Source organism: Nestor notabilis, unplaced genomic scaffold (assembly GCF_000696875.1).
Source record: "Nestor notabilis isolate BGI_N333 unplaced genomic scaffold, ASM69687v1 scaffold10041, whole genome shotgun sequence".
Taxonomy (NCBI): domain Eukaryota; kingdom Metazoa; phylum Chordata; class Aves; order Psittaciformes; family Psittacidae; genus Nestor; species Nestor notabilis.
Genome location: NW_009913334.1, coordinates 71,286 through 85,014, shown reverse-complemented (window position 1 = coordinate 85,014; position 13,729 = coordinate 71,286). Strand labels below are relative to the sequence as shown.

Below are 13,729 nucleotides of genomic sequence, written 5' to 3'. Positions count from 1 at the left end.
AGAGTACCTTTTAGCTGAGTTAGCACAGACTGATTGTGCTTTGGTTGTTCAGCTTTTTATATGGGGAAAGAAAGTTTTTTCCTGCTGTCAGAAGGAAAGTCTTGAGCACTGGAGTGATTATGTCCCTGATGTGAAGGGGGAGCAGCGTGCAAGCTGCTGCTGCAGAACCATCAAGAGGACAGAGTAGAGAATGAGGATAGCTTTCATTTTCTCTAACAAGCTTTAAGCCTTGGCTAATAAATGTCTCATTCTGTTGAAGAATCTTAGCTAAAGAATAGAGTCACAAATTTCCTCAGAAATTATTAATTAAGAACTGATGCTGGAGACAACCCAAGATTCCTTCTCAATTGTGTGAACTGGGTCCTCTCTCTCCATTGAAGTACACTGGCTTATTTCTTATGAGGTTTGTCCTTGGTATTTAGCCGCTCTTTTCCCTTCCTGATCCCAATGCCTGATCCAGTTAGAAAAAAAACCCCAAAACCAAAAGTTTGTTCTGTCTTGCTGCTGACCAGATATAAAGTGGACTTTCTGTGAAGTTTTTGGAACTAGCTTCACAGTAAAATAGAAATCTCAGAAAGAAAATCTAACGGAGCACAAACTTAACAAACATCTGTTGGGGGTTTTAGTTTAACCTGTATGAAAGTGCAGTTGCTCAGTTTTCAATCAAGAACATAATTCGAGTTTTGAATTTGTGACTTTAGTAAAATAGTAATTTAGGTTTTGCTAGATATTATTTTCTTAGTCTACTGCTTTATTTTACTGTGTTTTATTTTCATTTTTCATTTAAACACAGTAACTGAAAAAGATTGTACAACATAGCTACAGACTAAATGCCTTTTTTATATGTTCATGGCTGTCTAGCAGTTTCTGGCTTTAAACACTAAAATGTTGTAAAGCAGTATAACTTTGAAGAGTGCATCTGTTTTAGGAGCTTTTGATGTGATGTACCTAAAAGTAACTATCTAATTTGAAAATGAAAATGCTGAATACCTACCTTACTGTAAAATAAACAGAATTATAGTTTACTTTCATCTATGAAATTAAGTTATGATATGTTTATGGGTACAGTGTTTGTATGACTCACCCTTTAATATTTGATCTTCTATTCCAAGTCCAGCAGCTGTTTCCATTCAGGTCCACTCAGTTTCTTGAGTTTCTTGTCTATTCAGTACAGAGACAAAGTTTTATTTTCACTTCTGCTGTAATGACAGCAGTGTGTTATGAGGAAAATTTTCTTTAATTTCATGTTTAAGCATCAGTGAGAAAGATTAAGGCAAAAAGAAGGAAAGATAAAACACAAAATTATTAAGCATCTGATTAGAAGCAGAGGGAGAGGAGGGGAGGATAGAGGACAGAGACAGAAGGAGCAACAAGAAATGTAGGAATTGATACCGAGAAACAGATTGCTGAAGAATAATTAAATATAAGGAAAATGAGACAATGTTAAAAAGCAAATGCATTAACTGAATTGGAACAGAATTTTTTATTTTTCTGCAAACTGTTATTTTAAGCTATTCAAAAAATATAAAGGTAAAAAAACAACCTTGGTACTACATGTCATTCTGCTAACTTTCTGCCTTTCTTCTGGTGGGTAGAATACCCAGCGTTTGTTTAATTAAAGTGAAAATGTAATGAGAATCACTGAAATGTTTACCTGAAATATTACAGGATTATAAGTCTAATGTTACTTTTCAAACTTGTTCTAGTAACATTTCTGAGTATTTTCACTGCATTATCTGCATTTCTTGGATGTCTTTCATATGTTACAGATATTTATACCAAATCTGTACTTTCAGTCCAGTGTACAGGCCCTTACAGCTTTTCCTCTAGCAAATCAATAACATATTTAGTATATTACATTTTTAAATTTTGGTGGTTTTTTAAGACTGCTTGTTTTGTTAGGTCTGTTTTAATTGACATCCTGGCATAAATGACACAACATCTTCTTTTATCTTGTAGTAAACTTGTCTCAAATCACACATTGTAGGAACATTTGGAGTTTTTAACTAGTTAAATTGGTATTGCAAATAAGAAAAACTTGCTAAATAGTTTTCCAGAGGTATTTGAGCAATTGTTTCATATAGTATTCCATTTTGACATAGTAAGCATTTTGTATTATGAGGCTTTTTATGGTATATTATTATTATTTGTAATTTAGGCAAGCCCTGAGGAGAATCAAGAAGGAAATTTTGGTTCAGAGCACTCTGCGTCACCATCACAAGGGAGCAGTCAGCAGCAGTTTTTAGAAGTGGAAACAAATGTAGATGATTCAATGGATATTCAACAACAGGTAAAACTGTTATAAATTTGATTACAGAAGTTGGGAGGAAAATACATACTAAGATGATTTCAAAATGTATGCTTTTCATACAGTCATATATACTGTGAGTATATTTATTAAATGTTATTCAACAACTGTTATATCTGACCTCAGGACATGGATATAGATGAAGGACAGGATGTTGCTGAAGAAGAGATTTTTGAACAAGAAGAAAAGAAATCAGCTGTTCGTTCAAGATCAAGAACTCGCTCAAGATCTCGTTCAAGGTTTCATGATTAACTTGTATTACATAAATGAAGGTTTTTTGAATCAAAGCTGCAAGTTGTGATTATCAGTCTCAATTCTGTGTTTTCCAAAATTGTCATGAGCAGTTTTTGGAAATGAAAAAAATATGTTCATTTAATATTTGTGTGTTAGGTGCAGACTTTCTGTATGAGTTCATTTTTCATATCTATGTTTTACTTTAGTATGTTTTTTTTGAGACTTGTTCAGTCAACAAAAATAACTTACACTAGCCAGCTGGACAGGTTTTCTATACCAGAGAAATGCTGTTACAGAATATTTTCTAGTTCTCACACTAATGACATTAAACTTATTTCCTGAAGCAGTTTTACTGAACATAACAGAAGTGTCTGTATCATGCTTAAAGTTTATAGTTAGAAGACAAATAATTTTTTTTTTCTTTTTAACTCAGCATACTGAAATTAAGTATTTTGTAGGTCACCAAGAAAACGAAGGTCAAGATCACGGTCTGGTTCTCGTAAGCGTAAACACAGAAAACGTTCACGCTCAAGATCAAGAGAAAGGAAGAGAAAGTCATCTCGGTCATATTCCAGTGAGAGAAGGGCTAGGGAAAGGGAAAAAGAACGTCAGAAAAAGGGTTTGCCTCCTATACGGTCAAAAACATTAAGTGGTAAGTAGCAGCCACTTACTCTTTTAATAATGTAGTATTAAAGGGAGCAAGGGCTTGGTTTTCATTGAAAGAGAAAGGTTTAGCTTGAGTACTCTTAAAAAAATACAGTAACCATATTCTCTCTTAGAAGGTTCATTTCTGATGTTTTGTACAACTTAGGTTCATCATTTCGTCTTAGAGGAGAGCAAGTATCATAGTGTTCTACTGATGATTTTACTCATAGTGTTGCGCCAGTGATTTTACTTCTGAACAGAGGGTAGCAAGGGTCGTCCCTAAATTACACTCTGCTTTCTCTTTAATGCTATCTAATGTGGGGCATTTGAAAATGATCAGTGCTTGATCTGAAAGTTGGTATGCTGATATCACTGTATGGTTTATCTGACAAGATAGGAAGTTCAAAATTCATTTTTACAAAGGAAAGACTGTTCTGTTCTCTTCACGTTAATATTTTACATCATTCCAAGGTAGCTTTAAATTCAGACCTGTACTGTAGTTTAGATGATGTTTTTTTTCTTCTCTGGTTTTTCACATGAAACGAGGCAAAGCAGTTTTACAGTGTAGGTTTCTCCCAGCAGCCCACAAAGCAGGGGACTATAATCAGAATGGATGAGAGCTGGGAGACAGGGATGTTAAGTGACCTGATGAAGAGCAGCAGCAATTGAGGTTCTGTGAAGTGACCTGGCTCATGGAAAGGAGATATTAAGAAGGCTGAAGTGTGGAAACTTCAGGGGTGCTGGTGGTAAATAAATAAATGAATAGGTAATCAACATGACAAGTGTTCTGCTTCATAAAATTTGTTCACTGACAGCCATTGTTACCACTTGCTGAGGTCTGAAGAATTTTTTCATAGAGCTTAACACCCTGAGAAACAAAAGGGCCATCTACAAGCATTGGAGGAACAAGTTTTGTTGGAGAGAAATCTTAAGGCTAGTCTTTCTCAGTACTGCTGTCAATTGAAAGTGTTATCTGACGGAGGAACACAGAACACTTGTTTCCAGCTGGGTGCAGCAAGATTGGTACAGGAAGGATGTGTGATGTATCAAGATGGTGATGAAGAAAGAATGTTTCCTTGTTCTAGGATAGGGCAGGCCCAAGAGGTCCAGGTTCTCCGATTTCGTTCTGCCTTTGATTCTTGATGATCGTGAGTAGATTACTCAGATGAATTACTCACCAATTACCTTAGTAATTGGTGGGTGAGGAAAACCACCAATATTAGCCTAATCAGATCACCCTGTTTTAAGCGGAGTCAAGTGCTATGAATTTTTCAAGGCTTGCACAAATAGGCTAGGAAATACTGCTTGCACAAATAGGTTGGGAAATATTTTGGAGACAAAACAATTGGAAACATGTACAATATGGGAGAAGGATGTTTTAGCTCACATGTCCATGATGAGTATTTATATTTGGCAAGGAGAACAGGGGTAGGCATCTGGGAGACAAATTGCAGGGATCTGGGCTAGTGGTGGAATTGACAAGAGTCAGAAGCATCAAGGACATCTTCAACTGAGTGGTGGGCGTCAGCCAAGTTTGTCTTTCTGGGATATTCCCACAGGTAAAGTAAAAATATAGTTTCTCTTTCTTTCAGGTGAAAATGCAGTGTGTAATACTGCAGTTAAGTTCCTTCCATAATACACTTCTAGCCAGTTAGAACTTAGTCTTACTTCTTTAAAACTGTCTTTAAATCTGAGAGGCATGTTGTTTATGGAACATGGAATATTTTTTTTCCTAAGTAAATTCTATTGCAATTTAATAATCTACAGATTTTTTTTCTAATTTCTTTAAAAACAACTATTTTCTCTGAAAGAAAGTGAAGCAAGAAGAGTGAACACTTGTACTGAATGTTTGGTGTCTTAACTCTAACGTTTTTGTTAATGTACTTAAACTCTGTATAGTAAACAATAGATTTACTGTTACTGCTTTTTGATCAATGATTTCTGTGTAATTGTAAAGCCCTTTATATCCATGCTATAGAGTATTTTATAAGCTAACATTCTAATGTTTGGATTGACAGTAATGTGTCTCTTGACAGTTTGCAGTACTACTCTTTGGGTAGGTCAAGTAGACAAGAAGGCTACACAGCAAGATTTAACTAACTTGTTTGAAGAATTTGGACAAATAGAGTCAATTAATGTAAGTAAGCATGTTATCCTGCATTTTCAGAGATTATGGACTTGTAACTTAAATATGTTTATGCCTCCGAATTCCTTTTAGCAGCTTAAGCTTGGATTTTGGAGATTTTTTTATCACTGTTTAAAAACTGTAGCTACTATATTTGCTTATTGGTTTCCATGTACTGCCTTTTGAAGCACTAAAGATCGTATGCTTCCTGATAAAATGGCTTTTCCCAGGCACTAACAGTTTACAAAGGGGTAAACCAGCATACTAACAACTAAAAAATTATGTCATTTCTCTTTTTTGTGATGTGGCACAGGGTAGGTATCATTTTTCCTTGGACTGAGGGACTCAAGCTGGCATGTATCCACATCGGTTTTGGTTACATTCCATACAGAGGCTTCCTAAAGTGGAATTAGTGTAGATGAACATTTAGAAGAAAGTAAATTGTACTGTAAGCAAGTGTTTATTCTAAAATGTGACAATTAAACAGATGCTTATAATTAGGGGATACATTTCTGATGATTCAGAGTAATTTAGATTTAGCTGTTCAGAGTTGTATTTTAGTGTTGCCTAAACACTAAAATACTAAATTCAGCTTCGAGAGAAAGTATTTTTCTCCTCATATAACATATGTATGTGAGAGAAATTTGGATTTTTGTCTTTTGCTCCAGCAGTTTTAAAGGTCTTCTCATGAAATTTCATTCATGTCAGATAATATTTCTACTATTTTTCCTATTATGTTAATATATTCAAATATATAGTTCATAAAGATAGTTTTGTGGTATTACAGACTGTTTTGAAAAGTTTCACAAGTCCAAAAAACCCTCATAGCCTGACATTTAAGCTTCATTTTGATTTTCAGGTGTCCTGGGTTCAACTTAAACCATGACATCAGGAACTAGCAGTTAAGAAATTTAAAGGGAAAGTAGCGTAACAATCATGATATTCCAGTGCCTATTAGATTTCAGAGGCAAACCATATTGTAAATAGTTCATCCTACACATGCCACAAAGCTTTAAGTACCTAGGATAATGTTGTAAATCTTAAATATATTTTCATAAGAACTGTATTAAAGGCTGTCATCTTAAGAATTTTTGTTCATTACGTTACTGCGTGCTCCTAAGCAACATAAAAGCACACCTATATTTTTGACTAAAACTAAAATAAGCAATTGTCATACACGATTTGCAAACTTTCAGAGGTTACATGCTGCATCATACTTTTCTTTCCTAAATAAAACGTTAAAACTAGTAGAAATCATACTTCAGGAATGAGGACTCTACCTTTCAAAAGTGCAAGATAGTTTTAATCACTATTTTGTGCCTCTGTTGAAGGTTGTTGCTCAGCTCACAGTGGATTTGGAGCTTAAGAAGAGGTATCAACCTCTGATTTTCTGAAGTTGTCATAGTAGAGCTCCCAGTTTTTGCCTACTCCATGTTATTAAAATATTTCACAAAATTTTTAGCACCCATTCTTCAGCTTGCTGCTGCTGCTTGACAATGTTATAACTGAAGTTCCCTGCCAATATGATTCTTGTTTTTTGCTGCTGCTCAAAATTATTAATATTGCTGGTTAAACTAACGATTGTTTACAGTGTAAGCCTTCCCTTTTTTAGTATTAGTATTCGTTTAGTGTAGTTACGTAATCTGAAGTACTGGTTTTCCTACTTTTTAAGACCATTGCTATTTTTCCGTAGATGATTCCCCCAAGAGGGTGTGCTTATGTCTGTATGGTTCATAGACAAGATGCGTTTCGTGCTCTTCAGAAACTTAGTTCTGGGTCCTATAAAATTGGATCTAAAATTATTAAGGTGAGTTGATTTTAATCGAAGAATGCTATCCCTTTCCAATTCGGTTTTAATCTGATGATTTGTCATGTAGCAATGTGCAATATGGAGGACAAGAATGAAGCAATAAGATGTAAATTGTTTTCTTTCCTCTCTGAGTAAAATGCAGCTTCTAACGGGTGATATAAAAGTAAAATGAAACAATTACTTGAGACTTAGGAAGTACTTGGAGAACTTTTTATGTACGTGCTAGTGGTAAGAGTACAGGACTGTAAACAACCCTACGCCTTTACATGGTTGTGTGGATCACTTAATATTGCATTTGATAGTATTCTTAGAGTTAAGTATATGAGTAAGTGTTGTGTTTTTTCTATGTTCCTTTATGCGTTAGGATGAGTCCTTGAAATACGGTATTTTTAATTTCCCCATATATGTGTCAGAATTAATGTAGAACAAATTTGAGCTGTTGAATGTAATTAATCTTCCACATCCCTGTTGTAAAAGCCAAGAAAACTTCCTGCAGGTTCATTTAAAGTTAAAACCTTGTTAAAACTAATAAATAGACACTGAAGATTGATCTGCAGTGACAGAAACATGAAGGAAATGATCTGAAATATTTTGTTCATGGGTTATATGATTTAACTGGATTATCTGGTTGGGTTTTATTTTCAGATTGCCTGGGCTTTGAATAAAGGTGTGAAAACAGAATACAAGCAATTCTGGGATGTGGATCTCGGAGTTTCATATATTCCTTGGGAGAAAGTAAAATTGGATGATTTGGAGGGCTTTGCTGAAGGTGGCATGATTGACCAGGAAACAGTAAATACAGGTATGGGCACTATCAGTGACTCTGATAGTTAGAAAATGCCTTTATTTTGGTAATTGCAAGTCCTCACAAAGTTTGTTGTTTAGGTATTACATACTTTTTTTCAATCTACATAAATTTTACTTGCTACATATAAATGGCACTGATTATGAAACCTAGATTGTCTTTGTAGATGTTTTAACTAGTTGATTGTCAAGGCAATGAGGAACGAGTGACAAAAGCGAATTAATTTAAGCAAGTTAATAAAGGTTAGCATTTTTTAAAACAGTTACAAATTTTCTGTGCACTTGTTTCCAAATTAATTTGTGTAGAATTATGATCTGCTTGTGATTGCGAAAAATCTTATATTTAGGTATAAGGCTTAAGATTGAGTTGGAACATGTCCAAATCAGGCATAGCTTAGCTGAACCTTGAGGTGTTTGCTCCATGAAATCGAAGAGACAGGAAAGCAAGTAATGATAGAACTTAGTCTAAAACCCAGTTAATTGAGAGGTTTGTGAGATTTGTAAAAGATTCACAAGTTTTCTGTTTTCTTGAAGCAGATCTAGCACCAAATGACTGGACTGTACTGAAGTAAACAGATCAAACTGTTTATAAGAGTAACAGTAATTTTTCAAGTCAAAATGCAGTCTTGCTTTGAGTAAAAATTGAATATAAATAACAGAAAAAATAAAATATGGAATATTACTGAAATATATTCAGTATGTTGTACTTGACTTACAAAAATTTTTGAGGAAGTGATGGAAGAAGTGAGGGTTGGTATGAGGTTTGTTTAGCTTGAGGATTCTCTGTCATTGTACAGCAGCCACCTCATAACACAGATGTGTTGACAACAGCAGTTTCTAAAATACTGGAGCATACTCTACATTAAAAATTATTAACAAAATGACTGGTGAAAAAACTTGGAAAGTTTTGAAAAATCAGTTTGTATATAAGCACAATTGAATGGTTTCACAGGTGATTAAAGCTGTTTTACATTCTTTAAAATATATAATATAAAGAATTGCACTTGCTTCTTTCCATAACTTGGGCATTATTTGCTATGAATCTGTACAAATACAGATAAAAATTTCTTTAGAATGAAGGAGACTTTTTAGTATTTAAATACAAATAACACAATAATTATACTTTCATATTAAAAATATACTTTTTTTTTTTTTTTTTTTAAGAATGGGAAACAGCCAGAAGCTCAGAAGCTGCTAAAGAAAATACTCAAACTACGCAGAGTGCTGCAGTTGATAAGAATACAGTTATTACAACACAGACAGAAGCTTACACGCAACCAGTCACTATGCTACAGGTTTGCATTGGTCTGAGTATGCAGAAAATCCACAGAACTGAAGGGCAAACTTTTTATTCCATACGGGTAAACTTTAGCGCTGAGTTAAAGTACTTCAATCAAAAATACTCAGGTCCTGTGTCCATATATGTTTATCCATGAAATATTTTAAGAGTAGAATCAGTTGTTGTGGTTAAGCAAACTCTCTAGTTTTATGCACAACATATCCCAAATGCGTACAGTCTCAAATGAAGGTTTAAATGTTGAAGACAGACCAGTAGGGAAAAAACCAAAACAACAAAACATACAAAATAAAAACCACCAGGAAAAAAAACAACAACAACAGAAGAATCCCAGAACACCAAAAAACCCCTCAAAAGCCCCACAGACAAACCCCAAAGCAAATACTGGCACGTCATTTTTTTTTAAGGACAAATTAAAATGAGCTTAGAGAAAGTGTTTTCCTTAAAGCAAAGCATCTTTCTGCAAGCTAAGCAATGTAATTTTTTTTTTCTGCTTGTGCTTGTTTCTTCTCTACCTGTGTGCTTTTCCCCATATCAGCTTTGACTGTAAATGTAATTATTTTTTTCAGTAATTTTGGGCAGGATTTCATAAAGACAGTCTCATCTTTAAAAGATTCGATTATTCAGGTAGTGTGCTGTTGCACTCCTTAGGCAGTAATTCATGAGCCTTTGATCCTCTGCTGTATTTGTTTTGCTTGTGCTAAACCAGAGAATTTTGATTAGCATCCAGTTGGTAACAAGGTATTGTGGAAGGCTGGAATAATACAGTGTAATTTTTATGAGTGTACTAAAGTATAGATATTGATCAAGTATAAATACAGATGCTTTCTGTAAAACTCTAAATCCTTTTTAGAATGACCATATTAAATTGTAAAATGAGAGTTGATTAATGCAAAACTCTTTGTATTCATATTGTTACTCTTACCTTTCCTAATATGTATAGACATTTCCAGTACTTGAGCTGACATAATTACTGTGAAAGTTAATATATTTGCATTTATTTGCATTGAATTTTGAACTTCTTTCTTTTCACAATAATTGTCTTCAGTCTTACTTCAACTGCTTCCTAGTGTGTGCTGTGATCAGTGTATATTTAAATATACATGTATTGGTTTTATTCTGCTGTTAATTAGTTGTAATTATGCTGCACTGTATCAAAACACATACCTCAAACAGAAGTTTGAGAAATATTAAGTACTTCTCAGTATTTCATCAGGAGTTAGTAGCATTATAATTACATACACTAAACTCAACTTGCCAGTACTTTTCTAAAATATGTTATTCTTTCTAATGAGAATGAAATCACTGTTTTCTAAGTGCTCTCAAATTGCCAAACTATCTAAATTTGCCTTCCTTTTCACTCTCTCCCTTTCTGCATTCACCTCTCTCCCATATGTAAATTTTTATTCATGAATAAATATAGTGTTTACCCATGTATTTTTCAGTTCTTTTTAGAATAAAGATAGTGTCGGATTCTTCCAGTGTCCTTGTTTAACTGTAGTGTAGGTATCATTTCAGAATGCAGTCTAATTCTTCAGGATGTTCAGAATACATACAGAGCCTTTGGTACATGTAGTGTTTAACATGAATAGCAGTCAAATCAATTTTCCCTCTTATAAAAATTATTGAAATTGCTTGTTTTTTCTTTCCATGAAAAAAGATTCCAGTAGCTCCAGCTGTGCCTGCTGTTAGTTTGGTTCCACCTGCATTTCCTGTCACAATGTCTGTCCCTCCTCCTGGTTATAGCGCAATTCCTCCTCCGCCCTTCTTGCGTGCGAGTTTCAACCCTTCACAGCCACCTCCAGGTAAGTTAGTAAAAATGAAGTTGAGTGTGTAATGAGTATACTCAGTTTGTGTCCTTCCTTGTGTATCATGCTTTATATAGTTTTCCGTCAGCTGCTGGTTACTCTTTAAGCCAGTTGACCTTTGAATCTGAGATTTCACACTAGATTAAAATTATTTATGTCTAAGTTAGTATTATTTTTACCTTAGTAATTATGCTGTTGAGAATAGGAATTACAGCAGATTTTTTTATTTTTTTTTAAACTTTGATCAAAACAAAAATTTAAAAATCTTTCAGATGAATCTTTCCTTTGAAAATTTTGAAACTCTTAATTTTCTTCTTTGGATGCTGCTGGCAGAAATTACATTTAAACACGCACATGCGAATCATCTTTAAGTGAAGATGGGGCTGCTATTGAAAACAAGGGCCATACACGTCTGCCTGTTCATTTGTTATTTAATAGTCTTCAGTGATGCAGCTTTCCAGGGTGAATAACATAGGCAAGCTTTTACTGCAAAACTTTTTTTGTTCTCATTGTAATAATTTGTCATTATTTTCCATATAGGTTATATGCCTCCCCCAGTTCCACCTGTGGTTCCACCGCCTGTTGTCCCACCACCTGTTGTTCCACCAGTTGTTCCAACACGTAAGTTTGAGTCTTCTAATAATTTTATGTGTTATGAAAAGCTCATATTTTAATATACTACTTGTTATTTAATCAAAAGTAAGATAATCCTGTGTAATGGAAAATAGCAACAGAAAACTTACTGTTTAGCTGGTTTAAGCAGGTATTGAGAAAAAGATTTACAGAGCTTTTCAAGTTGATGGGAAAATTATACTTAACCCTGGAGTTCAGTTGGAAAAAGACAAGTTATATTTGAACCTGTCTGCAACAGATGTGTTACTGTGAGCTATTTGATGTTAGTCACCGAATAATTTATAATAATTTATTAGCCTTTTAACCGTATTCATTTAACATTTAAAAGTATCTGTAAGAGTACTTATTACTTAGGTTGCCTGCAGTTCATGGTCTCTACAAAAAAATTAAATATTAAAATGCTGATTGAGGATAAGAAATTATTATGAAAAAATGTTACTTAGGTTAATTAATATCACTTATTTGGATGTATCAGCCCGACCTCTGCCAAGCTGATCTTGAAGGCTTGAATATATGATTACTGTGATACACTTGTGTTATTTTTTACAGCTTTAGTACAGCCTCCATTACCAATTGCACAAGAGACGATGAAGGATGTTCCTTTTACTAGCCTTGTTCTACCAGTTGGCACAGTTACTAGCAATCTAGCTACTCCAACATTATCTGCTGGAAATGTTTTTAATCCTCTGCCAATCAGCAAACCAGAATCAGATGAAAAAGGATCACATCTTGCAGACCTTCAGATTTCTTCCAGTGAAAACAATAGATCTGGTAAGAAATGTCTTCTGTTTGATGTCTTCTGTTGTCTGATACGATCGCATACAGGAAACATGCTTCTGATGTGTTTCTCTGCAAATTGTAGTCCATTGCATTAACTATAGAGTAGAAAGTTTTAGGCTGGGTACCATTTTCAGTTTAAGTTGGAGGAGTGGTGGGGACCATCTTTGTCATCATCTGATTATTGATTTCTAGCTGCTTATACTCAGGGTTGTTTTTCTTTGTAGACTCGAGAAGTAAAGCTAAGACTGAGAGCCCTTTACAAAACTTCTTAAAAAGTGTATTCTTACTCTACAAGTGGCAATGGAAAGGAGCAGGAGTGGGTAGGATAGTATGACATTTATAGCTTTACACTAAAGATTTCAATACTTGCCTTGCATAAATTGGGCAGTGACTGTGGGGTTTGTGGATGTTAAACTGCTGTACATTCTTTTAATACACAGAGACTTTAATTTCTGTGTCATAATGTCCATTTATCACCAATGTGATTAAAATGATGTATGTTCATTATAGAAACTGAGACAGACCTTGTCAGCAGTATCCTCACTGAATGCATTAACCGAATATGGATCAAGCTGTGTTTTGTTTTGAATGCTATGTGTTACACTGGCATTTTCTTAACTCTTCTTCTTGTTGCTGCATTTTAGCGCAAAATGATGTTTCGAATAGCTCTGGACTTGTTGGAGGAGTGCAGCCATCCAGCGTCTCAAGCAGTTCTGGGCTTACTGGAGAAGGGCAACCACCGAGTGTCTCAAGTAGCTCTGGACTTGCAGGAGGAGTACAGCCACCCAGTGTTTCAAGCAGCTCTGGACTTGTAGGAGGAGTGCAACCACCAGCTGTTTCAAGCAGTTCTGGTCTTGCAGGAGGAGTGCAGCTACCAACTGTCTCTAGTAGCTCTTCTCTTGCTGGTGGAGTTCAGCCAACAAGTGTCTCAAGTAGCTCTGGACTTATGGTTGGAGTGCAACCACCAAATGTCTCAAGTAGCTCAGGGCTTATAGCAGGTGTGCATCCACCCAGTGTCTCAAGCAGCCCTGGCCTTCTGACAGGAATGCAGCCACCCAGTGTCTCAAGCAGCTCAGGAGTTCTGGCAGGAGTACAGCCACCAAGTGTCTCTAGCAACTCTGGGCTTCTCATAATGCCACCACCCAATGTTTCAAGTAGTTCTGGACTGATGGGCGTGCCAGCACCAAATATTTCAAGTAGTTCTGGACTTCTGGCAATGCAACATCCAGCTGGGGTTCCAAATATGCCTCATTTAAATATTAGTAGTCAAAGGATGCCAGGAATG

At 35.1% G+C, this 13,729-nt stretch overlaps 1 protein-coding gene across 1 annotated transcript in view; it reads left to right on the top strand.

Moving 5' to 3' along the window:
- The window catches only part of LOC104412435 (protein SCAF8-like), a 33,246-nt gene that overhangs the window by 18,440 nt on the left and 1,077 nt on the right, over window positions 1-13,729 (top strand). The window contains 11 exon segments of the mRNA XM_010023159.1: window positions 2,159-2,290; window positions 2,435-2,547; window positions 3,001-3,194; window positions 5,224-5,324; window positions 7,006-7,119; window positions 7,768-7,924; window positions 9,091-9,221; window positions 10,884-11,028; window positions 11,572-11,652; window positions 12,214-12,435; window positions 13,089-13,729. Of these exon segments, the coding sequence (XP_010021461.1) occupies window positions 2,159-2,290; window positions 2,435-2,547; window positions 3,001-3,194; window positions 5,224-5,324; window positions 7,006-7,119; window positions 7,768-7,924; window positions 9,091-9,221; window positions 10,884-11,028; window positions 11,572-11,652; window positions 12,214-12,435; window positions 13,089-13,729 (2,031 nt within the window).